Here is a 26,294-nt window from a genome sequence, read left to right as displayed (position 1 = left end):
AAAAATGGCAAGTTTTTGTGCCGACCCAGCCCAGGAAGCAGGTGTTGACGATGACCGTATTGGTCCATCCAATAAGGATGTAGCGTCACCGATAGAAATGGTGGTGGAATTTGTGATTCAAGGAACTGACTCCAGATTGGTGGCGGTAGAAATTGTCATCTTTTTGAGTCTATGATTTTTGGGGCAGAACTGCATGTAGCTTAAACATTAATAGTATATGCTCCGCACATCTTGAGAAAAGACTTGTTGCGGTCAATCCTCTCGTCGTCTGATCGTCGGGAACGAGCACCTGCAAAAGAAGTCCGCACTGACCAGAGGTGACTCCGACAGAGACCCTCCGATGGTCAAGTCAGAGAGAATACTAGGCAATAGTAGAAAAGAATCAAGGAGCTCAGCGAAAGAGAGAGAGAGGGGAGTTCTGGGGTTTTGAGAGAACCTCCTCGAATACTGTTGCCTTCTCCGTTTTATAGTAGAGCGCGGTATGGCGCCGTCATTAATGGTGCAGACAATGGGAGAGTTGTCAAATCGCTAGAGACTGTCAAATCGCCGTGGGTTGTCAGAACGAACCCATGTCTTCGGCAGGACAATATCCTAGGACGACTGCACAGCATGTCCTTGACAAGACAACAGTCCATAGCGATCGTACGGCTCTTGGGCGGGCTGACCGACCATACGTCGGTATTCGGCTGTCGGGATGTCGGATGATGATCCGGAGACACCGTCGGCCGGTTTAATGCCTCGCTGAGGTCGGACGTCAGCTGCCGCCTCCGACAGTGAGTCGGTGATTTGGGCTCCACCGCTCGGCTGGTTGGGAACAGAATGGGTCTGCCCCGCTGACACTCTTTCAGTCGGATAATGTCGGCAGCTACTATCGGCAATCATCGATCAGTGCGGTCGGTAGAGTCGGACGTCGGTCGGAGTCATCCGTCGGTCGTCGGTTAGACCGGTCTGAGGGTAAGTCGGCGTATGGGGGTCAGTCGGTATATCCCAACAAGACTATATAGTTATTGAGGAATATTCGGCAGATTTTGGAGGGAGGGAGGTTTAGGTTTTTTAGAGATACTTTATTTTTTGATGTTTTTGAATATATTCATGTTAGATATATATAAATAATTTATTTTGATCAAAAAAAAAAAAAAGCGTGGCACATGATGTGCATCCTTACAACCGCTTCGCATACGAATATTATTGTAGATTAATTTCCTAAATAGTGTTATAGGGCTTCTATTGTCTACGCATCAAAAAATTTTTTGCTATGTAGCAAGAGGGATTGATGCAACTTCTGTGTTTTTTTTTTTTTTGCAAAAAAAAAGAGAGTTGGAAGGGGATGATTCAATGCATCTACCTCTTTTGGATTACATCATTGAAAATAAAGACCCGTTCTGCTGAGATACCACTTTAATAACATGTAATTTCTATATTTATTATTAAAAATAGAGTTTTATTTATTATAAAACTATCAAATCATGTTCAAATGTACATCTCAAAAAAATCTTTTAGATTCATTGTATGTGCAACTATTATAAGTTCAACTAAGTTTCACTGCAGGAAAAAAATGTGCTCAACATACATATAGGTGCAACAAATTTATTTATGGATGCATTCCTTTAGGGATCACTTGATTGTAAAGTCAACAAATCAACAGCCATCCGTTCCATAAACTCATTGGTCACTTGTTCTTTTAATGTAATTATTGGCCTAGGAGACTTTTTGGAGAAAAATATTAGAGAAAAAGACTAGTAGAATAGAGACATTATATCTCGAGTATGAATTTAGTGAGCATAAAAATATGATACCAATTAAAATTAATGACCAAAAGGTATCACAGGGCGATCATTTTTGTTACTCAATTTCTATTTTACAAAATAATAAAGACATGGATGAAGATCTATATAACAAAATTAAAGCTAGCTGAACGAAGTAAAGAGGCACATCTAGAATATTACCTGATGGGCAAATATCCAAAAAATTTTTTTTAAAAAAAATAAAATAATAACAAGATCTATCGTATTGTATGGCTCGGAGTTTTGGGCAATAAAGAAATATACTAGTATTAATATCAAAATAAAAATAGGTCCAGTATAGCATAAATGAACATATCAAAATGAGTATACAGTAAAGTATAAAGAATAAAAACAAGAAAAAAAAATACTAATGGAACTATAAGAGTTGCAGAAATTAAAAACAAAGTAATGAAAAATTGATTAAAATGTTACAGATATGCACAACAAAAATTTGATGAGGCTGTGAAACAGAGAGGTACTTTGATTTGTCTTGATGGTGAGAAACTGAGAGGAAGACATAAGATGAAATAGATAGAGGTTGTGAAAAAGAATACGGAGAGACTTAGAATAATATCAAAGATGACTCTAAGTGGGAATACCTGATTAATAAAGATCCATAAAATCAATCTTAAATAGCTAAAAATATTATGATTATGTATCCTATAAAATAAAGTTTCTCCTATAAGGGTCCTTACCTGTTTACTTGGATGTTTTGATTGCAGGGATTTCTTTCTTCGCACCTGTATTTTATTTTTGACATGGTCAATGCTAGCCTTATGGGCTAGAAACACGATGATTCATTGATTTGTAATATAAGCCTTGCCAATAGTATCCTTAATACTATTCCAAATTATTGCTTGACTTGTTTTTCGGTGCTTTATTCTATCTTAGGAATTCTCTTCAGGACAATGATACCTTTAAGGAGTTGCATTATGTTAACTGGGAGGTTCTGACTCTTGCAATAGAAGTGTGTAGAGATCTTAGCCTGTTCTTAATGTAAGCATGTTCTTACTGTTCTTAACCATGCAGATAAGCTCTGGGTTCAAGTGCTTCATTATAACTTTGGTCAATCATACTTGTACAGCCACTCATACTTGTACTCTTTCTATTTTACTAATATATAGCCACTGGTAACACTGTTTACCAAAAAAAAAAAAACTTTGGTCAATTAAATCTTTTGGTCACTTTTCAGTTAAAGGGGTGTTCCATTGAGGTGGCATCTTCTCCTTTCTACCACCCATCAAATTAAAGATGGCTTGGACCTGGGCAACAGGGAGAACACCGTCCTCAGCTTTATTGCTTGGGTAACCGACGTCCCCCTTGCCTACAAACTCAAATTCTCCATGTTAATTTAGATTGGACTTAAATTTATGTTCATGTTTTTTATACATGGAAGAGGATAAGCGACGACACAATGGTAAAGTTATTTTATTATGACTTGGATATTATATATTTATATTTTTAATATATGGAAGAGGATAAGCGGCAGCACAATGATAAAATTATTTTATTATGACTCAGATATTATGAGTTCGGAAAATAAAAATACTCTTTATAAGCAGGAACAATACTGCACATCAACTATACATGAATCTTACGAGTTGCAGTGTTGAATAATTCTCCTCAAATCTTGCAAGGTGCAACAGTAAAAGCTCACGTGGTAAGTTTTTTTTATTATAAATAAAAATTAGATTAAGAATATTTTATTAAAAAAATTAAATTTAAAATTGAAATGAAAATGAATAACTTCCATTTCAATTATTTAATTGGAAGGGTTTTATTTCGATTTCGATTGGAAAACGAATGAAATGGTTCGAAACTCAATTCTATTTTTTTAAAAAAAATTAATTTTTTATTTTAATTTTAATTATAAATTAAAAATTTTAAAAAATTTATTATTTTAATTTTAATTTTAATTAATTTTAATATTTATTTTAATCGATTTCGATTGCGATCAAACGCTTACCGGATAGTTGGAACCTACGTTACAGCCGCTAGCTGGTTAATCAATATTTGCCTCACTTCAAAGTAGTTTGAGCCCAATTATTCCGTTCTGGGTCCAATCGAGCCCTTGGATGGGTCCGTTGCCCTTCTTCACGCCGAAACTCCCCTCGCTGGGCGAGAAATTCCCAGGCACGGAAGTTCTCCAGAAAGCGGGAAAGCGGAACCGTGCCCCTACCCAATGTCGAGGCGGCGGGTCCTCCTGCTGTTGAAGCCCTTCGACGTTTACCCCTCGAGAGCCAGCCCCAAGGCCAACGGCCCCCTCCCCTCCCCTCTCCCACGCGTTGTCAACCCCAAGGTAAGGCCTCAAACGAGTTCGCTTCCTTCTATCCATGGATCCATAGGTTTCGGTGAGGGGTAAAAGATCACTTCTTTTTATTCTTTTTCACTTTCCACCATTAATCAGCACAATAATACCCTCTGACGTTTTCTTATTTCTTCTATTTACGGTCAAGTTGAATGGAATTTGTTACTGCAAAAAAGGTGCAGCGCTGTTGTTCAAAGAATGGTGGATTTGTAAGGTGGATGCCTAACTATGAGTATTTGTGAATATACGTGCAATTGGAGATGTTTTCGAAGCTATGCCTGACAATTTTTAAAAATGTTTCCGTCGTGGATGATCACTAGGTGCGGGTGTGAATGCGACAACTATAAAATAACAATGAAATTGGTGCAGTGGGTGAGAAAGTAGAGTTTGCGACATCATGGAAGGTTACGAGCACAATAAGCTTTGTGCATGCCATTTTTTCCCGAACAGCTGGGAGAAATATCTGGTTTGCGGCTCATTCCGGATATGTTCTGGGGAACAGGAAGTATTATTCTTGTTGAAGAACACATGCTCAAAGTTTAGTGTTTGCCCTATGTATGAACTATTTCACAATGTTATCTCTCCAAACCTTGATATGCTCTCCGGAAATTCTTAGTTTCTCCTACTCTATTTTATATATGAAAATATATGTTTGATTTTTTTTTAAATCACATTTTCCATATTTTCATTCATTTGTAATTTAGTGCTTTAAAACATGAATGGAAATTAGAATTACCTCCATGAGCCTTGTCCCTATTTAATTAGTAGGCATGAGAACTTTTATCTGTGTCTTGGTTATAGCTGGTAACATTTAGCTACTTATTTTCTACCAAAATGCTAGTTTTATACAAATCATAGAATTTCTGTTGGTTCCTAAAAGCAGTTATTTATGTAATTGTTGGTTAAGTGCAATTTTTCAACAAATTGAAAATAGAATGGGGCAATAAAAAAGATAGTTGAAAATGGTGGTGCCGACATTTTGAACTCTCATAGATGGAAAGGGGATGGAGGATAGAATATTCTGCTCGAGGATTATACATAGGAATCTAAGTTTGAGGTTGTTTACAGGTTGTGTGGATAGTCGATGTCTTCCAATGTCTTAGGCTTTGTATTTGGCAGTGAAAGCATGCTGGGTGAAAGAAGTTTGATGGTGAAAAACATGCTGATGGGTTATATATATGAAGTTTGATGGTGAAAAACATGCTGATGGTTATATATATATATATATATATAGAAATGTTGAGAGAAATAATCAATGAAGATGTGTTGATGGGATGGATCATGGATGATGATGCCAGGCAAAGGCACATCCCACAGAGACACAGAGAGAGAGAGAGAGATGTAAATGGGGTATTTGTGGTGAACTTCATTTCAGGATCAATATCCAAAAGGCATACCAAGCATTGTGAAAACTCTTGATGAAGTTCTGAAAGCACTTGCTGTTGTTTTTTATTTTAGGGGACTATAGTAATCTTTGAAAAATCTTACCATGCAATTTTCATGCTTCCTCTGTATCCTGGAGCAGCAAAATCTCTCTTTGTACTGTTTGCATGCTGGATGCAGATGTAGCCCAAAATGGTGAGGTATATATTTTATTCTTCACCAATGAGCGGTTGTTCTGTCCCTTTATTATGATTTAAGCAACCTCATCGTTTGTGGTGCTAGTTGTTTGGTTTCTTAGAATGATCATTCTATGCTGACTCATAAAGTCATGCAAAATAGTTTGAAATGAAAGATCTTTTTGTGTTTGAAATGGAAAAGTGTATCATATTAATAAAGCTTGAAAATTGAGGTGATTCCAATGGACAAAAAAATTATTTAGAGTTGGTCTTACATGAGATCACAATCAAGAAAACTGGAGATGTAATTCCTTTGTGCATATTTTGGCTCTCTTTGTGGTTACTGAGTTCACACCTGTTACAAATAAGGGGGAAAAAAGGGAAAAGGAAAAGAAAAAAAGGTTAAAGGCTGTGTCACAAAAGAGCAATGAACTGTCCCATCTATGCCTAATACCAGGTTGGACATCTCATGTATGTCAGTGACTAGCTTGCATGAAGTCAGCCTATGTAAGGTGCAACAGGTTTTTGAATCTGTGAAATTGTCTGTTAGTAAAATATCCAAGATTATTTAGGGATGTTAAATTCTTAGATTTGTTTTTAGACTGTACTGCTCAGTGCTCACTTCCTTTAGTTGTTCAGGATGAAATAGTGTTTCGTGTAATGAATTGATTCAGGGTCCGTGCACCTAATGCAACTTATATGGATGACATCTATCTTCTACTAGCCCTGCGCTGCATTTAATATCTGCTGATTTTTTGATATTTTTCAGTGTTGTATGATCTTGTATTATATTTTTTTGGTGGTTTTATGTACATTGCACATACATTTAGGCCAAGCAAGGCACAGATTGGCCTGGTGGAAAACCCAATCTGTACATTAAGCTGTTGATGGGACTGTCAGCAATGTAACTGATGTCTAAAATGATCAAGTTGTCTTCTCTAGGACAAACTAAGGCATTGGTTATTCAACGGAGGAGAAGGTTTTGTCCTGAAATGTCCAAGTTGCTTGTTTTTGGCAAGTTTAAATTTTGGTCTTGTCCAAGTTGCTTGTTTTTGGCAAGTTTTAAATTTTTGTCTTGTTAATTGTTGGTACAATTACCACTCTGCTTAAGGCCTTCTCTTCTTGGTAGTGAAAAGGTTTGCAGGCCTTCTGGGTTTAACTTATGAAGAAACAGTCCCATTCAGCAAAAATTGCATCATTTAAGGCTGTTGTTTATACTGTAGAAAAGCAACCAGTAATCCTTGGACAAATAAGTTACTTTTTTCTGCATTATATATATATATATATATGTAATCTTGATCTTGCTTTATGGCTTGTGTTTTTGTCCTAGCTTTCCTAGCGCTCAAAATTACCAGGATGAGCTATATCATCCTTTGTTAAATCTTTCCATGTGATGCTAGATTGAGATTTAGTTGCAATGTCTTCCTGTTTGTGGCAACACCATCACATTGCATCTTTTGGCGAGGTAAAATCTCTGTGCAAACATCATCTCGAAGCTTGACAGATTCAATCTATTGCTTGGTTTTTTCCCTTTACTTTGAAACACTTGGAAGACAGTTTTGCTGAAAAGCCTACGTTCTAGGGTGAATTTTGATTTTTGTATATTTTCTCCAAGGAAGATTATTCTGTCTCTTCAAACTGCTGGACTATGCTCCTCGTATGTTACTTACCCTGGTTATCTTCTGCTCGTGTCTTTAAAGCTTGGGCTGTCTTATGCTGACATGGACTTTATCCTCCAAAATTCTGCTTTAGTGCATTGCATAGTGGGGAGCTTGCTTCATGATGACTTCTTAATGGCATTGTTCACACCTTTTGTTATTTCACACTATCTCTTCAGACTCACTGTTGGCCAACCCCGTGCAAGGGATGGTCTGAGTCTTCCTTTATTGAACCCGCATATTTTTCAAATATGCTGACCTTCGATCTCTATTTGGCGCCCTTAACAAGACCTTCCTCTAATACCAATAATCATTCAATTAGCTATGTTGTAACATTAAGTTTGCAAGACTCCTCATGCCCTTCAAATTTCCCAGCACCTTATCCATAGGGACCACAACCGTTGTTGTCATGGTGACCCTGCTAGATGCTTGTGTAAGAAATAATAGGTATTTATTAAAACTTTGAAAACGTGTTTTAAAACACATTAATATCTATTAATCAAGTCTTTATTGTCAATAATAATGTGCATCGTATATGTACTATTAATTATTAGGAGTGGAAGGTGAAAAGGATTGATCAGATGGATATCAGGTTGATCGGACAGACGGGATACTGCTTATGTGTTATGGTTATTATATGCTTAACTGTAGCTATTAATTTTGTATTATTTGAAAATATTTGCATCTTAATACTTGATTTTGAGTATCTAGTATGAAATTGATGGATAATTTTTTTTTCCATTTTCCTTTCTTTTTTCTTTCACTTCCATCTGTTCTTCCTCTCTTTATCTATTTTATTCTTTCTCCTACATTCTTTTCTTTTTCTGATCCCTTTATCCTTTTCCTCCCTCACCTCCTTTTTCCCTTAATTTTCCCTTGCCTAGGATTCTCGGAGACTGTTTAGTCCGCCTCTTCACCACCTGTCTTAGGATGTTAATTATTCCCATCATTTGTGATTGCCTGGCCACCTTGACAATATCAAGCAAAACGTCTTGAGCTAGAGTTAAGATTCAGAAACTTCTGAGAGAAAGCAGAAGGATGAACTTGAGTTGGAAGGGAAGGGAAATTGATACAGCTCTTAGATCAAACTCACACAATCTTTTCTAGATATGTTCCAGGTGTGACTCCTCTCTCTATATTGACGTGGACTGAGCCATGTGGCTTACATCCAATAGCTATTGGAGTTATGCTTCCATACACTTTACTTTTCTGCATGAAAGAATTCTACGGGTGTGTACAGCATGGTTCAGATTCTAAAATGCTCTTGTATCTACAATAGCATATGTAAGATGCATGTTATGTTATTATGCTACTTCAGAGAATAAGGATTAAATGTTTTAGGTTGGACGATATCACAGAGCATCCCCTGAAAATGTAGCATATTATAGTATCATTTCAGATGGCCTTTGACTAGAGAAACATTATGATCATGTATATGGGGCGCACTGCACTTGTCTTGTAATTCATATTTGATGCAGTTATGCATTTTAGCTTACTAAAGATGTTTTCTAGCATTGCCATTGTATTTAAATTCATTGTAACTCCTGTTGCTTCTCCATTGTCTTGTCCTTGCGCAGATCTTAAGCTATTTGGATGACAGATGTAGGGTTCATAAGGACACAATCAACTTTTGTCAGGATGTTTTGCGGCGAAAGTGTCTTGATTGGGAGCCTGTGATGCGCAACAAGTTGTCCCATCCAATTCATCATGCAGATCTTGTGGTCACCGTCGGTGGGGATGGCACTTTGTTACAGGCCAGTCACTTTCTGGATGACTCAATTCCAGTTCTAGGAGTCAACTCAGACCCTACACAAGTTGAAGAGGTTTGTGTACTAACAGGATGGAATATGTAAAATTTTAATGGGTTCAATGGTAATATAGGATAAATCATGATAGTTTCTGCCAATTCTGTTGGTCTTCTATCAGTTTGTTTTGAATTAGTCCACATCTTGTTCTGTAATGGAGAAGTCTGTTTATGGTGATAGTGTTTGCTTATATTTTTAGGGTTGGCTTCTTTCTGTCTATGCAGGTTGACAAGTTCAGCGATGAGTTTGATGCAAGAAGAAGCACAGGCTATCTCTGTGCTGCAACTGCAAAAAGCTTTGAGCAGGTAAACGCCATGTGGTTGGAAAGGGTCTATTCAGGGTGTTGTTTGATACATTATTTTCCTATTATCACTTGAAACCAATAACCAAAAAAGATTCATCTATAATACTTAGAGTACTCTGTTATTTTATTGTTTCCTACAATTTTCTCCTCTTTTTGACCTGTAGAGCTTTTCCAGGTGTTGGATGAAATTCTGGAAGGTCATAAACATCCTTCTGAACTCACAAGGATATCAGTGAACTTAAATGGTAATCTGATGCCAACATCTGCTCTGAATGATATTCTTGTTGCGCATCCTTGTCCAGCAACAGTATCTCGGTTCTCATTTCGGTATGACGTCTTTTTAACACCAGCAAACCTTTATCTAGAGATTATGTTGTAATCATAAGATCTTTCTCATTCTTAATTCAGAGTTAGGAGCCACAGCATAAAGGACTCAAATTTGGTCAACTGCCGATCAAGTGGTCTCCGCATCTCCACTGCTGCAGGATCCACAGCCGCCATGCTTTCAGCTGGAGGTTTTCCCATGCCTATTAATACTCAAGACCTTCAGTATATGGTCAGAGAGCCCATTTCATCTAGAGCTGCAGACCCCCCATTGATGCATGGCTTAATTAGGCCTGATGAGTTGATGCATGTTGTCTGGTACTGTCAGGAAGGTGTTATATATGTTGATGGTTCACATGTGTTTTATTCAATTCAGCATGGAGATACAATCGAAATATCAAGAGAGGCTCCAGTTTTGAAAGTTTATTTGCCTGAAAGTCTGCCAAGATAGTATGTCCTCATACTGGAGTATCATATATTTGATGAACTGCCCTGCTTCAATTTCGAACTCAACTCCTTTTGGACCACATCAGAATCAAACATCATCAGTTTAGTATGTTTCATGTAACTTGTTGCAAACTCAAAATACTGTCTCATGGTGTGGCCTAATGTTCTCCAGAACATCATATTGGTTCTACATCCCTTCTGATATCATTGATATCTGCAGAGGATGTTAGTAGTTTTATTTCATGAATTAACATGGCTTTCATGATGCTAAAATAACCTTGACTGCTAGTGATCGTGAGAACCTTCTTCTTTGCTATCTAACAGGTTTCGTTTAGTTACCATTGGCTGGGTTCTCATGGGGCCACATCAGAGTTGTGCTATAACCGTCCCAACATGATTACCCATGGCATCGATAACATCTTAACATGATTGCCATTCTGCAGAAGAACCATAAAAGTCAGTGCTGTGGAGAAACATTTTATCCTCTGGGAGGCTTTTCTTTCTCTAATTACTAAAATTGATTTTATGAGACTTAAATTTTCAATACCTTATTGTATCTAAATTATAGTTTGGTATTGAATTTCGATAGAAGACTCGCCAATATATTATATTGGCAATGAGGTTCCACCATATCATATGCTAGTCAACTAAAGAAGAATTCGTAGAGATTATTCGCAGGGAGAGATGAAGACCAAGTCTTTCAGAAAACAAGAAAACATATTATGATACCAGATGCCAGTGGATGGGATGGCTTTAAAATAGTAACGATGTGATAGTCTTACTCCATTATGGGCAGCATTTTTGGCTGAATCTTTACCCCGGCTAATCAGAAATCCAGAGCACCATTTCACGACACGGTATCCAACCGTTAGGGGATTCCAAACCCTTCCCAACCTTCCACTGACTTGGGGCCGCCACAGCAAACAAAATCTTGATCACTCTAGCAGCTGCCATCCGCAAATAAACATAGAGATGTTCCACAGATCATGCCAAAATAGCTTTCAAATGGAGCTAATATGACCATAGATCATTGCCCAAAGAAACTAGATAAATACCACAACCTATGCCCTTATGATATATCAAGGACACTATTTATCAAATTATGCAAATGCCATAAGGTTCCCTAGCATCAACTACATAACACAAACAACCTACAACTTCATCTGCAAAACAGTTATCACCATAACCCACCACATCACACTCCAAAACAAAGCCGAAAGACAACCAGACCAGACCCAACCCAAGACCCTTCATGGAAAATAAGCCTGGAGCTTCATGTCCATCTCGGCCACATCCAGTGCAAACCCCTTCCCATGCTGCTTCCAGTAGTCGGCAGCCTTGACTCCTTGAGCTCCTCGGTTTATATCTTGTACTAGTCATCCTGGCTCGAGATGAGGGCTGGCCTCATCGAACCCAGGTTCAACCCTTGGGGGGACATCATGAGGGCGGGCGCGCCCATGGGCAGGCGGGTCGCCACTGCTGACCCGCCAGGTGCACAAGGAATAGGACTATAGGAGCATCCATGGGCAGCCAATCAGTAGCCATTTTTAAAAGTGCGGTAAGGCCTGAGATCTTACAAGAAGCTATACTTGTGATGAAACATCTTTCCAGCACTGGATCTGATACTTGCAATTGTTCATTCATCAAATGTTTCTTACAAGGATATGGAAGGTGAAGTTAACAGAACTAGGATTAGGAACAAACCAAAGTTGATCCAAGCAAAGTTTATAGACCAGAAGCAATACTTGAGTGCATAAACCACTGCATATTCCAGATTCCACCAGGTGAAAACTCAAAACCAGATTTCTACAGGCCGGCAGCAATGTACACCGGTTAACTTGATCATGGAACAACAAAGCAAGTTCGAACATAAACTTCAAGGAGGATCTGAGCATGACATAATTCCAAATATGCTCCCATTCTTTTAATAAATAGACACTGTAATAGAAGAAGTGGAAAACAAGAGCTATTTTTGTCATGAGAACTGGTTAAGGAGCAATCAGAGATCATGAGAGAACCAGATAAAGCTCCTTGGTCAGTGTGGTAGAGAAACAGTGTGTACTTTAATTAATCTTGTTTTGCCCTCCTTGTATGCTGGACCACTTACAGGAATATACAAAACAGAAACCAGATCAGGTTACAAATAGTGAACAGACCTTGATAAGCTCAAGTAACGCAATATCTCACAAAATTTTGGAGCGCCTGATAAGCAATAGATTTTAATGGCCGCTTAAATATCAGATTCTGAAAAAGTCTGATGAAAAATCAAGCACAATGACAGTAGATGTGAAAGAGATAAACATGTCCTGGGCTTTGTTTACCATAATCTTTGTTTTATTGATACTTTATCTATAAGGTTTTATAATATTGTTTTAGATCACCCAAAAATAAAAGGAAAAAAAAAATCAAAGTGATTTATTTCCATTCGTGAGGTTGTATAATGCTGCACAAAGAAATTGACGCAGAAGCAGAGGAGGGGTCTCGAGAAATTAACAAAGATAAAGGTCAAATAACTCTTAGTAGAAAAAATAATATGGTGAAAACAGAGCTGCCATCAGGAGGGATGGCCATGACATTATCTCATTGCATCACACAATACCATGCGATGTTCAAAGCCCTTGCGCAATATCCCAGCATCATTTGGCAACTCTTGAAATTCTATAAAAAGTAATCAATGTTAAATGAAAATATCAAATGCGCAAGCATAAATGCAGGAAAAGCATACAATTCCACGAGGTTAAAGCATGTCTCTCAACAAATACAGAACTGCCATCAGAAGGGATGATCATTATTGTTTTCATTGCATCTCAGAACACCATGCATGCTCAAAGCCCTTGCGCAATGTCCCAAAACATCATTTAGTAAATCGTTCCAACCATGAACTTAAAAGACAAGAACAAAAGTCCTCACATCCTTGCACAGAATTTGAAGGGATTAAGACTGGGGAAAAAAAAGCACACAAGGAGAAAGCATTTCTGGTACGTCTTCCATATGTTTTTTCTTCAGCTTGTAGTTAGAACATTTTGCTATTTTGTAATTTATAAGCTGCTGCGAGCCATCATAAATAAAGCAAGAACAAAATTGGAGCAAGAAGAGGTGAAAGAGTTCACGTAAACGTTTGGGGGGCAAAAAAAAAAAAAAGAAGCCGTTATGAAGCTTGGATACTTACCTTGAACCATTACCTTGACCACGAAATCTACGGCAGTTGTAACAGAATAGTTCATGTAACCCAAACCCCACACTAGTCTCAAAGCAAAATTGGGAGCCAGAATCCGATATCTGTTACCCAAAATGAGAATAGGAGCACAAGGAAATCCCAAGCCCATCCAAGTAGCTTAAATTTAAGGTGGGGATGGAAGAGAGTATGATTCAAAAATCGATGGTTAAGAGCTCTCGATCGTTGGCTGATAGAACGTGATGAAAGGCGTAACAACGAGGAGAGGAGAGCAACGAGAAGACGGGACGGGAAGAGAGAGAGGAGAAGGTGTGACGACGATTCGGGAGCCGTGTCCAAGAGGCGACGGCGGGGACACAGGCCGACGGGCGACGGGTGACTTCCTCTTTGGTTCAGCCTAGGGTTGAGTCTCGTGCGTCAACGCCGAACTGCCGTCCATAGCGTTTTAAGATTCACGAAATGAATGATCTGGTGAGTTATGGTTTAGGCGTGGATTATAAATAGAGGTGGCAAAATATGATCCAATCTATCAATTCGATCTATATTCTATTCATTATAATTAAGTTTGAATTTAAATTAAATATAATTGAATCGTAAATAAATCGATCGTTTAATCTATTTATTATTTGGATTGGATTCAGATTTTAGACATTTAACCCGCTTAACCCGTTTAACCCATATAATTTTTAGATTGGACCAAATTAGCTAGTATATCATTAGCTAAGCCATTTAAATAGATTGAATAATGGACAAATAGGCTCCTTCTATTTAGCGTGTTTCTTTCTCAATTCCTCGGATCCCATGATCTTAGCCATCACAGCAACCTGCCTCCGCTTTGTATTGCATGAGGTGCAATTGGACCGCATCAAATCCCATAATGGATGACACGCCATGCTACCCCTTGTATTTCACCAATTCTCGATTGCGCCACACTACCCCTTGTATTTCACTAATACCCCAGGTCTTCATCATGGTTAGGGTTTTGTTTTCCCCTTCCTTTTCTTCTTCTTTGCACTGCCGCTTTTCGGAAGACAATGCTAAGGCTGAGTTTGACCACAAAGGCTTGTCGAAGGTGAAAGAACCAGAGGTCTGGAGGCGAAGGAGATGGTGAGGCATCAATCGGAGGTGCTCTCCAACGCCACCACCTATGCCACCGTCAAGTTCCTCTTCTAGGTTCGCTCTCTCCGCACCTTTCTCGACGGCAACGGCCTTCCCTCTCCACCCACTCCATCATCATGCATGCCAACTCCACCATTCACAGCCACTTCCTCTGCTCCTGCTCTAATGGCACCAGCTATCGTGGATTGAGGTGGGGCAGAAGCTGTGGATCCCGCTACCTTGCAGCTATGATCTGATAGATGGTGCCATCGTGGTCCACTATGCCCAAATGGTGGTGGTCGGGAGCTACTACAATAAAAAAGAATATTTACGACACAAAAAAAATATCACAAATACTAAATTTATGTCGTAAATAATTATTTACGATGATAATTTCGTCGCTAATAATTAGTCGCGAAAAATGGGATCGCAGATAATATTTTATGATGGAATAAAATTTTTTATCCCTAATAATATTTTTTTATGATGAAAAATTTTCATCAATTTTTTTTTTTTTTTTAAATTATTTGTAACGAAAAAATTTTATCGCAAATAAATGATTTTACTATGAAAATACATTTCCATCGTAAATAAAATTATTTACGAAGAAAATTTTCATCATCAATAATTTAATAAATAAATTTAATATTTTTTTAAAAAAATAAATTATATTTTATGGAAATTTTCATCCCAAATAGCCATATTTAAGGCAAATTTTATTTTCATCGTACAAAAAAATATTTACGAAGAAAATATTCGATCGTAAATAATTTTAAAAAAAATTAAATTTAAAACATAAATTATTTGTGATGAAAATCTTCCATCGTAAATAAGGTTATTTGCAATGGATATTCCATCACCAATAATTCCATCGCTAATTAAAATATAATTTTTTAAAAAATAATTTATAAATATATATTTTTTAATTTATATTTTTTACTATTTTATATTTATAATCTATAAAATAAAAATAAAAAATTTACATAATAAATCCATAAATAAATTTGATCATTTCATTATATTAAAATATAATTATAAAAAATTTAATTTAATAATTACAACAGATCCAAAATAAAAATAAAAATAATAATAATAAGCCACTGGCCGTCAAACATCAGTATTTAGAGAATGAGAATGGGTAGAGTACGACGGACCGATCTGCTGCTATCTCATTAGCTCCATCATCTGCTCCATTTGTGCCATTCACTTCATCTGTATTTGAAATAATTAGTACTAGTCGACTCCTTAGGGATAGGTTGGGATCTAATCTCTATCATACGATCCTGAAAATTAAAGTTATAACTATTCTAAGTTTGTACTGAAAATCAAAATACCTATGAAAAAAATAGTTAAAAAAATTTACATAAAGCTCCTGGCTTCCCACCATCCACTCTCCTGATCGTCGCTAGTGGATCCGCTGGTAGATCTCGATCCTATCAGAAAACTCGCCACTCTCTATATCTTTCCGTAATTTGAGAATAATTAATATTTTTTTTAAATAGTTAAAGAGTTAAAATATGCTAAATAGAAATTACTTATCATCTGCTCTATATGGCGAGCGAAGAGTGTCATAGGGGATAGCTACGGCATATGATGCCCAACTCAGTCTGTCATGACTCGCACCATCCTCTAATGGGCGTGGTGAAGTCGGATGGAATCTCGATACGAAAATACTGTCCCTTGTGCTCGTGCCTCCAACACTCCAAGATAAGGTTCTTCGACGGACCTCGTCCTCGCCTCACCACTTGCAAAGAATGGCTTGAAATAATAATGAATAAATCATTAGTATGATAGCTATCTATAAATCTAACAGATACAATTAAAATCAAATTTTATTATATAAAAAATATTAAAATATCACTCGGATCCATCTCTGTAGCACCCTCTGACAGCTCCGATGGTGCAACAGTGGAAATGAGGAAGGCTCATCCTCAGGAATAGACTGAAAACTTGAACATGATCGTCTTCTTCCTGGCGCCATACCTATAATGCTTAAACCATGCATATAAATGGTCTCCTTTCACCTCCCGTGGCTCTCATTTGGCCCTAAAAATGGGCCAGGCCCATGGGTTAGCCCATTTGGCCCATAGGTGGGCCAGTCTAGCCCATTCAGCCTGTGGGCCGGCCCCTCCTGTTAGTGCCCTCCTCACATTTTTCAAAATTATTTTTTTAAAAATAATATTTTATCATTATTTTAAAAATCTAATTATTTTCATTACAAAAAATAATTTATTTTTAAATATTTTTAAATATTTTATTTATTTTATTTATCATTATTATTTTTTAATACTTATTATTATTATTAATAAATTATTAATTTTTTAAAAATAATTTTTTTATTTTTTTTTTCTTCCCTCGTATGACGCAACCTCCCAACCCCCAACCGTCCGCCCCTGGCCCATCAGCCATCACATCTCTGGCACCATCTCCGACCCTCTAGTCATCCACATCACCCCCTGCACCGACCTGTGGTCCCCGACCCGTCTTCGTGCCACTAGCCCCTCCTCCCCTCTCCCCCGGGCCTCGGTGACCGTCCTCGGGAACACAAACCCCCATCCTCCGCCCCCGGTCACCCGCTCGCACCCCCCACCCCTCATGGTGCCCCTCCGCCCCACCCTATGGGTCCGCGCCTGTCACTACCGCCCCTTAACCCCACCAAACACCCCCCCTCCCTCTCCTTCCTCCCTGCTCGGGCACCCACCCTCCTACTCTTCCCTTTCCCGCAAAGCCAAAAAAAAAAGGTTTACCTTTGAAAGTCGACGGCGACGGCGGCGGCGGCGGCAGTAGACAGTGAGAGAGGGAGCAAGAGAGCCGAGGAAGAGGGAGGGAGAGAGGAAAGTGGGGAGAAGGGCGGGAGTGGGTTCGGCAGGGAGATGGGTTCGATGGGAAAATAGGAGGGCGGGGGCGGGAGACGAAAACGTGCGGAGGAGGGAAGTAGGGAGAAGGATTTGGGATATTTTTTTTTATTTAGAAATATTTGCCGACATAAGGTGATTTTCATCGCTAATAATTTTGGTCAAATTTTTTTCTCTAAAATTTTTTTTTCTAAAAAAATCTAATCAAAAAAATTATAAAAAAATTAATTTGTGATGGAAAATAAATTTTCGTCTCTAATAAGCCTTATTAACGATGAAAAATATTTTTTGTTGCTAATAATTTTCATCAAAAAAAATTTTTTTTTCTAAAAATTTTTTCATCTAAAAAAATTTAACAAAAAAAATTCATAAAAAATTAATTTGCAATGAAATAAAAATTTTTATGTTAATAATAATTATTAGCTACGAAAATATGTTTCTGTTGCTAATAATTTTTGTTAAAAAATTTTTTCCCCCTAAAAATTTTTTTCTCTAAAAAAAATTTAACCAAACAATTAGCGACGAAAAATATTTTTACATTGCAAATATTTTTTGCTAAAAAAATTATCTAAAAATTATTTTTTTTAAAATAAATATTATTCAAAAATAAATTTTTTATCGTAAATAAATTTTTGTTCGATGCACGGAGTGCATGCATGCTGTTTAATGCACCGTACGCATGAGGGCTCGCATGGCACATGTTGGACAGGCACAGATATATGCCACCTATATTATGATTGCGAATGGAGATGATGAGAACTCTGATGTGATGTAGAGAGTAGAGAATTTCGATAATTTTTAGACCGTTTGATGTGAAACAACATGCATGTCGTTCGATGCAATACGGGATGTATGCTATTTGATGTTCACGATCTTCAAAGTGCAAATGAGTCAGCTTGACCCATGACCCAATTTGAATCAATCTGATTAGATTGATCTAAAATTTTTCATCACAAATAATTGGGCATTAGCAATGAAAATATAGCGATTCATCCCCCTCGGCTTTTACCATGCTCGAATCGATATTTTTTTTTGAGTAAGCCTGACGGTTCAAAAATCTTTAAAATTTAAGAGCTAGTACAAAAAAAAAAAGAGTAGAAGATGAACAGAATGAGTGAAAGTAGAAGTTTAGAGAGTTACAAGTCCGGACTTTACGGCTAGTTGAAGAGAATATTAGTATAATAGAGGGACAAAAGTTGATAGAGAAAAGAAGCAGGACAAAAGTCGTAAAAAAAAATTTCATCGCAAATAATCTATCATTTATATTTTTTAAATTTTTGATTTTTTATCGATTATTTGTAATAAAAAGTTTTCATCGTAAATAAATTATTATTTATGATGAAATAAATTTTACATCGTAAATATATAATTATTTATGATGAAAAATTATCTTCACAAATAATCCATCATTTATTTTTTAATTTTTTTTAATTTTTTATCAATTATTTATGATGAAAATTTTTCATCAAAAATAATTTTATATTTATGATAAAAAATATATTTTCATCGTAAGTATGAATTTATTTATGATGAAAAATTTTCATCGTAAATAATCTATCATTTATTTTTTTTAATTTCTTATTTTTATCAATTATTGAGGATAAAAATATTTAGTTGTAAATAAGTTCATACTTATTCCGAAAATATATTTTTATCGTAAATACTCTATTATTTGTGATAAAAATATTGTTCATCATAAGTAATATATTATTCATAATAAAAATATTTTTTTTGATATAAATATAGGTATTTATGTTAAAAATATTTTTGTAATAAATAATTCCATCACAAAAATTCTGTTTTCTTGTAGTGAGCTTAGTGGAGGAGATCATGATAGAGTTTGAGATGGATGGGGACAAGGGTGGTCAAGGGTGGAGCCAGAGGCAGCCAAAAGCTTTGATCAAGCAAAGTCGGAGGCAGTGAGAGCACGGTGAGGATGGAGAGGTGGTCGGATAGAGATACAGCAAGGGCGGAGAGGCAGTTGGGTGGAGAAGATTTTTATGTTTTTTATTTTTTAAATGGTTTATAAACGAGTCAGGTTCTTTTTTTTAACTGGGTTATAAATGAGTTGTAAATAGATCGAAATGGATAATCGATTTATTAAATTAGTCAGATTTGGATTTTAAAATTTGATCTATTTAATAAACATTCGGATCCAGATTCAAAATTTTTTTGACTCGATCCATATCTGACCTGACTTATTTATAATTACATCCGACCCAACCTGATTGCCACCCCTAATTAGGGAGGGGTTTGTTGGCTGTGGCCATTTTTTTCTCCCTCCGCAATTTATGATCCAATCGATCAATCTAACCCATGAACTATTTTAATCAAATTTAGATTCAACGTAAACAGATTTAGATCATAAACACAATTACTCAGCCATGCTTCATGATTAAAAAAATGGGTGCCATGGAAGTATATGCCACTCAGCCAGAAAAGATAATGGAGAGTTGACCAAAATATGCATCTTTGATGCAGTCATCGATTCTCCTGATAGGCCATAATTATCACTAATATTTGTACTTGCTCTACTGTAAAAAACTTGCTAATGTTGATATCTGACATCTCGAGATTCAGTTTATAGTGAGCCCACAGTGAGATCCAGAACGATGAATGGAGTCTAACGAGTCCAAGAACAGTCCAAACAAATCCAGACGACGAAAATACGTGCGAAAAAAGATCGGAGAAGGTGGCACAGTGCACAAGACGGCAGTGCGGCGGGCTCGGTGGAGATGCGTGTGTACAGGCTGGCCCAACACGCGTGGGCACCCAAGCCCAGCGCCCCTACGCCGTCCACTGTGGACCGTGGGGTGCTTGGCGGTCCATGGGGCTGCGTGGATCAAACACGCGGTCCATGCCGGTCCAGGGGAGTTTTTCCACGATCCGACAGTCCAGATCACAGTCGGTCACGATCGAACGACTGAGAATGATTTTGGATTTGATCAGATAATCGATGGCCCTGATGTGCATGATTGGACAGCTCTAGTGCAAGTCGGTCACGATCGGATGGCCACGGATTGTTCTAGGGTTGATTGGGACTGTATTCCTATTGAAACGGTGTTTTTGAGATTTTGGAGCCTATATAGTTTTGATTGATGAGCCATTTATTGCGTTGAAGAGCTGGTGACGTCCTGGAGGTGTAGAAAGGCTTAAAAAGAGGTTTCAGAGAGCTTTTGTGAAGGTTTTGAGGCTTTTCAGTGAGAGATTTTTATACAAGGGTTGAGTGGTGAGTTCCTCATATATTGATTTGTTTTATTCTCTCATAGTGAAGCTTGCACACCCCGTGAAGGTAGGCTTGAGGCCGATCCACATATTTGTATTGTGTTTCTTGTTTTATTTCTTCTTACTGCACCGTGTGATACTAGATCCCGCACAATAATTGGTATTAGAGTGAGGTGGTACCAGAGCATAGATTGTGGCAATGGTGATCGAGATAGAAGATGGAGAAGACAAGCACAATCAAAGTAGAGATCAATCAGTTTGATGGGGATTTCTTGTGGCAGGCAAGGGTGAAGGATGTGCTCATCTAGGAAGGATTGATAGATGCTCTCTTGTGCGAGGAGAAGCCGACTTGTTGGATGGATGTCTGGTCAGGACACCACCTCTCAAGATCTTTTCAGTACCATGCGATGCAGCATGAAGAAAGAAGAAACAAAATAAAAGGAAAACAATCAAAATACGTGGATCAGCCACAAAAGGGTCGCCTCCACGGGGCATGCAAACTTCACTATGAAAAAAAAAATTACAAGAGGAGACCTCACCCTCAATCCTTGTACACCCAATTCTCTCTCACCTGAAGTTTCCCTCACAAAAGCTCTCTCTCTCTTGAAGACCCCTGAACCCCTGAAGTGCTTGGCGACCGTTGTCCAGGAGCCTCCTGCTCCTCTCTAAGCGCTTTCGCCTCTCTCTTTCTCGAGTTCCGTACGGTGTGAAAAATCGATCCACACCCCTCTCTGTTGTCAGAGGACTTTTTAAAGGCTTAAGCAAGTTTAAAACCTAATTAGATTAGGTTTAAGAGTCCTAAACAAGCCAAATCAACCTCCTGAACCGTCGGATCGTCACCGGAAACTCCCTGGGCCGTCCGATCACAACCGATCCACGGAATAGTACGTGGACTACGTGAAACGCGTGGAAAATGCCCACGCGGTCCACAGGCCCAGTCGTGGACCTCCCGTCCACGGTGGATGGAGAACAGGGCCAGCAGGCCGCCTGGGCCGGCTCGGTCCCGCGGCGGGCCTGCCGCGCGCCTGGGCCGCCCGCCCGCGTCGGTCGCGCATCCCACGCGAGCCTGGGTCGCGCGTCCCGCGCGCAGCCCCCGCCGCGATCACCGGCGGTCCACCACCTCGAATCTCGTGCCAACTTCAAAAGCTCGTATCTCCTCCATCCGAGCTCCGTTTCGGGTGATCTTGGTCTCATTGGACTCCATTTTTCATCGCAAACCTCGCTGTGGGCTCAATGTGGACTGAATCTTGAGGCATCAAATCCTAATAATCTTCACCTCGACTCGATATTCGATCTCCTCCAAACTCCGAGAGCTTCTGGATCTCCTCACCCCCATGCCCTGGGACAATCGCCTGCTGATCATGGATGGGCAAACATGGGAGTCGAGCCAGGCTGCTCGATTCCATCTCCATCGTATGCTGTGCTCCTCCTGACCTGAGATCTGCTCGGGGCATCATCCTGCGGCAATAGGAATCTCACCTTGCGACGTCGCCTCTCATCCTCCCGAGTTTCCTGTCTCGTGCCGATCCACCTCTTAGAGCTCCACCTCGCTCTGGGCTCCACCTGGCTCCCGAAGCTCCACCTCGTACTGGGCTCCTGCCAGGTAATAATGTCCTCTGCTCCCCTTCTTTCCCTCCAGCACAATCCTATTGTCGCGTAGCACCCTCAGGATTCCTCCACCAGCTACCGTCCTGTAGCCTCTTGAATCCAGTCTGCTAAGTGAGATAAGATTTCGTCTGAAATTGGGTATGTATCGGACCTCCCCCAATCTCCTCACTGCACCGTCATGTGTCCTCCAGCTGACCGTCCCAATGCCTCTGATCGCACAGCTCGATCCATCCGGCAAATATACAGTGCCCTCACTATTCTCCAGGGAGTCAACCTGCTACTCTCTGCAACATACATGATAGGGGCATGCAGAATCTAATATCCACTGCTGGAAAGAAGTAGATACCTCGTCAGATATCTCCAGGACATCTCCATCTAAATCGTTGCCGGCCGTCGCTACAGCAGCCACCGTCTGATTTTTAAGTTGAGGACAATCTCTGGCTAGATACCCTAACTCCTCACACCGGTAACACCTAATTTTGCTCAAGTCCCTCCTGGACTTAGACCGCCCGCGTTGCGATCTCCTGTCGCTCCGTCTACCACCTCCTGCTCTTTCAGAAGCCACCAAAGCTGAGCTACCGCCACCTGAGCTCGAAGCTGGGTTCTCCCTCCTGAGAACCTCGTTTTGGAGTATCACTGTGGTGACCTCGTCCATCTTGATAGTGCTCTTTCCCACTAGAAGAGCAGTCACCAAGGACTCGTACGAAGGGAGAAGCGACGCCAGCAAAACCAGCGCCCTGGTCTTCTCCTCAACATTCTCGCCAACGCTGAGGAGGTCGGTGAGGATCTTCTGGAAGTGGCTCAAATGCTCCTGCACGCTCTGTCCCTCAGTCATCCGCAGTTGGTAGAACTGCCTCCAAGGAAAAGAGTGTTGGTGAGAGACTTCGCCATGTACAACTCCTCGAGCTTCGACCACAGCACCGTCGGAGAAATCTCGTTCAGCACATGGATCACCACCTCATCCCCAGGTACATGCGATGGTATCTCTGTCTGCATCTGTAGCCGTTTCCAATCCCGCACCTCTATGGTGGTCGGCTTCTCATCGCACAAGAGAGCATCGATCAACCCCTGTTGGATGAGCACGTCCTTCACCCTTACCTGCCACAATAGAAATTGCTCTTACCATCGAACTTGTTGATCTCCATCTTGATTGTTCCTGTCTTCTCCATCTTTAGTCTTGCTCACCACCACTACAATCTGCGTCCTTATACCATCTTGCTCTGATACCACTTGTTGGTGGATGTCTGGCCAGGACACCACCTCCCAAGATCTTTTCAGTATCACGCGATGCAGCAGGAAAAAGAAGAAACAAAACAAAAGGAAAACAATCAAAATACGTGGATCAGCCACAAAAGGGCTCGCCTCCACGGGGCATGCAAACTTCACTATGAAAAAAAAATTTTACAAGAGGAGACCTCACCCTCAACCCTGTACACCCAATTCTCTCTCACCTGAAGTTTCCCTCACAAAAGCTCTCTCTCTTTTGAAGATCCCCTAAACCCCTGAAATGCCTGGCGACCGCTGTTCAAGAGCCTCCTGCTCCTTGTCTCTCAGTGCTTCCGCCTCTCTCTTCTCTCAGGTTCTGTATGGCTCGTAAAAATCGATCCACACCCCTCTCTGTTGTCATAGGCCTTTTTAAAGGCTTAAGCAGCTTTAAAACATAATTAGATTAGGTTTAAGAGTCCTAAACAAGCCAAATCAACCTCCTGAATCGTCGGATTGTCATCGAAAACTCCTTGGGCCGTCCGATCGCGATCGGTCTACAGAATAGTACCATGGACCACGTGAAATGCATGGGAAATGCCCACGCAGTCCACAGGCCCAACCGTGGACCGCCCGCTCCACGGTGGACCGGAGAACAGGGCCAGTAGGCCGCCTGGGCCGGCCCGCTCCCGCACGCGGGCCTGCGCGCGCCTGGGCCGCCGCCCGCCTGGGCTGCGCGCCGCCTGGGCCGCCGCCGCATGGGTCGCGCGTCCTGCGTGGGCCTGGTCGCACGTCCGCGCGCCGCTGCCGCCCGCCACCGGTCGCCGGCGGTCCTCCATCGCCTCGAATCTCGTGCTGACTTCAAAAGCTCTTATCTCCTCCATCCGAGCTCCGTTTCGGGTGATCTTGATCTCGTTGGACTCTGTTTTTCACCGCGAACTCGTTGTGGGCTCAATGTGGGCTGAATCTTGAGGCATCAAATCCTAACACGACTACCATAGAGGTGCAGGATTGCGGGTGGCTTCAGATGCAGACGGTGAGTACGATCCGTTTGTACCGAATGGATGAGGTGGTGATCCATGTACTTGGCAAAACTTCTCTGTCGATACTATGGTCGAAGCTCGAGGAGTTGTACATAGTGAAGTCTCTCACCAACACCCTCTTTCTCTAGAGGCAGTTTTACCAGCTGCGGATAACTGAGAAATAGAGCATGCAGTTCTCAGAACCCAGCTTCGAGCTCAGACGACAGCTCAGCTTTGGTGGTTTCTGGAGGAGTAGAAGGCAGTAGATAGAGCGATAGGAGATCGCGATGAGGGCGGTCCAAATCTAGGATGAGAGACTTGAGCAAGATCAGATGTTATCGGTGTGATGAGTTGGGGTATCTAGCTAGAGATTGCCTTCAACTCAGGGATCGGATGAGGACTACTGCAGCGACGGTCAGTAGCGAGTTAGAGGATGATGTCTTAGAGATATCTGATGAGATATCTATTTTTTTGAGTAGTAAATTTTAGATTCTGTATGCACCTATCATATATGTTGCAGAGAGGAGCAGTTTGACTCCATGGAGAGCAGTGAAGCACTGTTTATTTGTCGGATGGATCAAGCTGTGCGATCAGAGGCATCGAGACGGTCAGCTGGAGGACACATGATGGTGCAATGAAGAGATTGGGAGAGATCCGATACATATCTGATTTCAGACAGAATCTTATCTTACTGAGCAAATTGGATTCGAGAGGCTACAAGATGATAGCTGGTGGAGAAATCTTAAAGGTGTTGTGTGACGATAAGATTATTCTGAAGGAAAAAAAAGGATGAGAGGATATTACTACCTGATGGAGAGTCCAGTGTGAGGTGGAGCTTCAGGAGCCAGGAAGAGCCGGTCAGTGCGAGGTGGAGCTCCAGGTGGAGGTAGATCGGGCACTAGACGGGAGACTCGGGAGGACGAGAGGCGACGTCGCAGAGTGAGATTCCTATTGCGCGGGATGATACCCCAAGCAAGTCTTTGATCAGAGTGGATACAGCCCATGATGGAGGTGGGATCGAGCGGTCTGGCTCGACTCCCATATTTGCCCATCCATGAGATAGCAGGCATGCCCCAGGGTATGGGGGTGAGACAGATCACAGGCTCTCAAAGATAGATAAGGTCAAATATCGAATCGAGATGGAGATTATTGAGATTTGATATCTTAAGATTCGATCCATATTGAGCCCACGGTGAGGTTCAGGATGACGAACGGAGTCCAACGAGCCCAAAAATAGCCCAAACGAAGTCTAGATAGCAAAAATACGTGCGAAAGAAGATCAAAAAAGGTGGCACGATGCACGACGACAGCAGACCCAGTGTGCATGGGCACCCAGGCCCATCACCCCTGCATGGTCTATCGCGGACTGTGGGGTGCTGGGCAGTCGATGGGGCCGCATGGACCAAACACACGGTCCATGCACGGTCCAGGAGAGTTTTTGCACGATCTGACGGTCCAGATCGCAGCCAATCACAATCAGACGGCTGAAGATGATTTCAAATTTGATCAAATGATTGGTGGCCCTGATGTGCACAATCGAACGGCTCTGGTGTGAGCCGATCACGATCGGACGGCCACAGATGGTCTAGGATTGATTGGGACTCTATATTCCTACTGAAACAGTATTTTTTAGATTCTGGAGCTTATATAGCTATGATTGATGAGCCGTTTATTGCGTTGGAGAGCTGGTGACGTTCTGAAGGTGCAGAAAGACTTCAAGAGAGATTTCAAAGAGCTTTTATGAGTATTTTGAGATTTTTCAATGAGAGACTCTTGTACAAGGGTGGAGTGGTGAGTTCCTCGTGTATTGATTTTGTTTTATTCTCTCATAGTGAAGCTTGCACACCTCGTGGAGATAGGCTTGAGGCCGATCCACGTATTTATATTATTTTCTTGTTTTATTTTTTCTTTCTTCCTAC

The 26,294-nt window shown here is 40.3% G+C and overlaps 1 protein-coding gene across 1 annotated transcript; it reads left to right on the top strand.

Moving 5' to 3' along the window:
• The first annotated feature begins 3,852 nt into the window (after positions 1–3,852).
• Positions 3,853–10,436, top strand: LOC105047467 (probable NADH kinase). The gene is made up of 5 exons (XM_010926397.3): positions 3,853–4,083; positions 8,887–9,132; positions 9,339–9,419; positions 9,594–9,745; positions 9,827–10,436. Exons 1-5 carry the CDS (start codon positions 3,967–3,969, stop codon positions 10,191–10,193), a joined length of 963 nt encoding a protein of 320 aa, XP_010924699.1. The 5' UTR covers positions 3,853–3,966; the 3' UTR covers positions 10,194–10,436.
• Positions 10,437–26,294: the final 15,858 nt, after the last annotated feature.

The sequence above is a fragment of the Elaeis guineensis genome, chromosome 6 (genome assembly GCF_000442705.2).
Source record: "Elaeis guineensis isolate ETL-2024a chromosome 6, EG11, whole genome shotgun sequence".
NCBI lineage: Eukaryota > Viridiplantae > Streptophyta > Magnoliopsida > Arecales > Arecaceae > Elaeis > Elaeis guineensis.
The sequence above is the reverse complement of the archived record's forward strand: the minus strand, read 5'-3'. Positions and strand labels throughout refer to the sequence as shown.

What these genes read in the sequence shown, in the direction of transcription:
- LOC105047467 (XM_010926397.3), top strand. Translation starts at nt 3,967, where the DNA reads ATGTCGAGGCGGCGGGTCCTCCTGCTGTTGAAGCCCTTCGACGTTTAC. An exon ending in CACGCGTTGTCAACCCCAAG is followed by an intron (nt 4,084 to 8,886) that starts GTAAGGCCTCAA and finishes GTCCTTGCGCAG; the next exon opens with ATCTTAAGCTATTTGGATGA. An exon ending in GTATCTCGGTTCTCATTTCG is followed by an intron (nt 9,746 to 9,826) that starts GTATGACGTCTT and finishes TTCTTAATTCAG; the next exon opens with AGTTAGGAGCCACAGCATAA.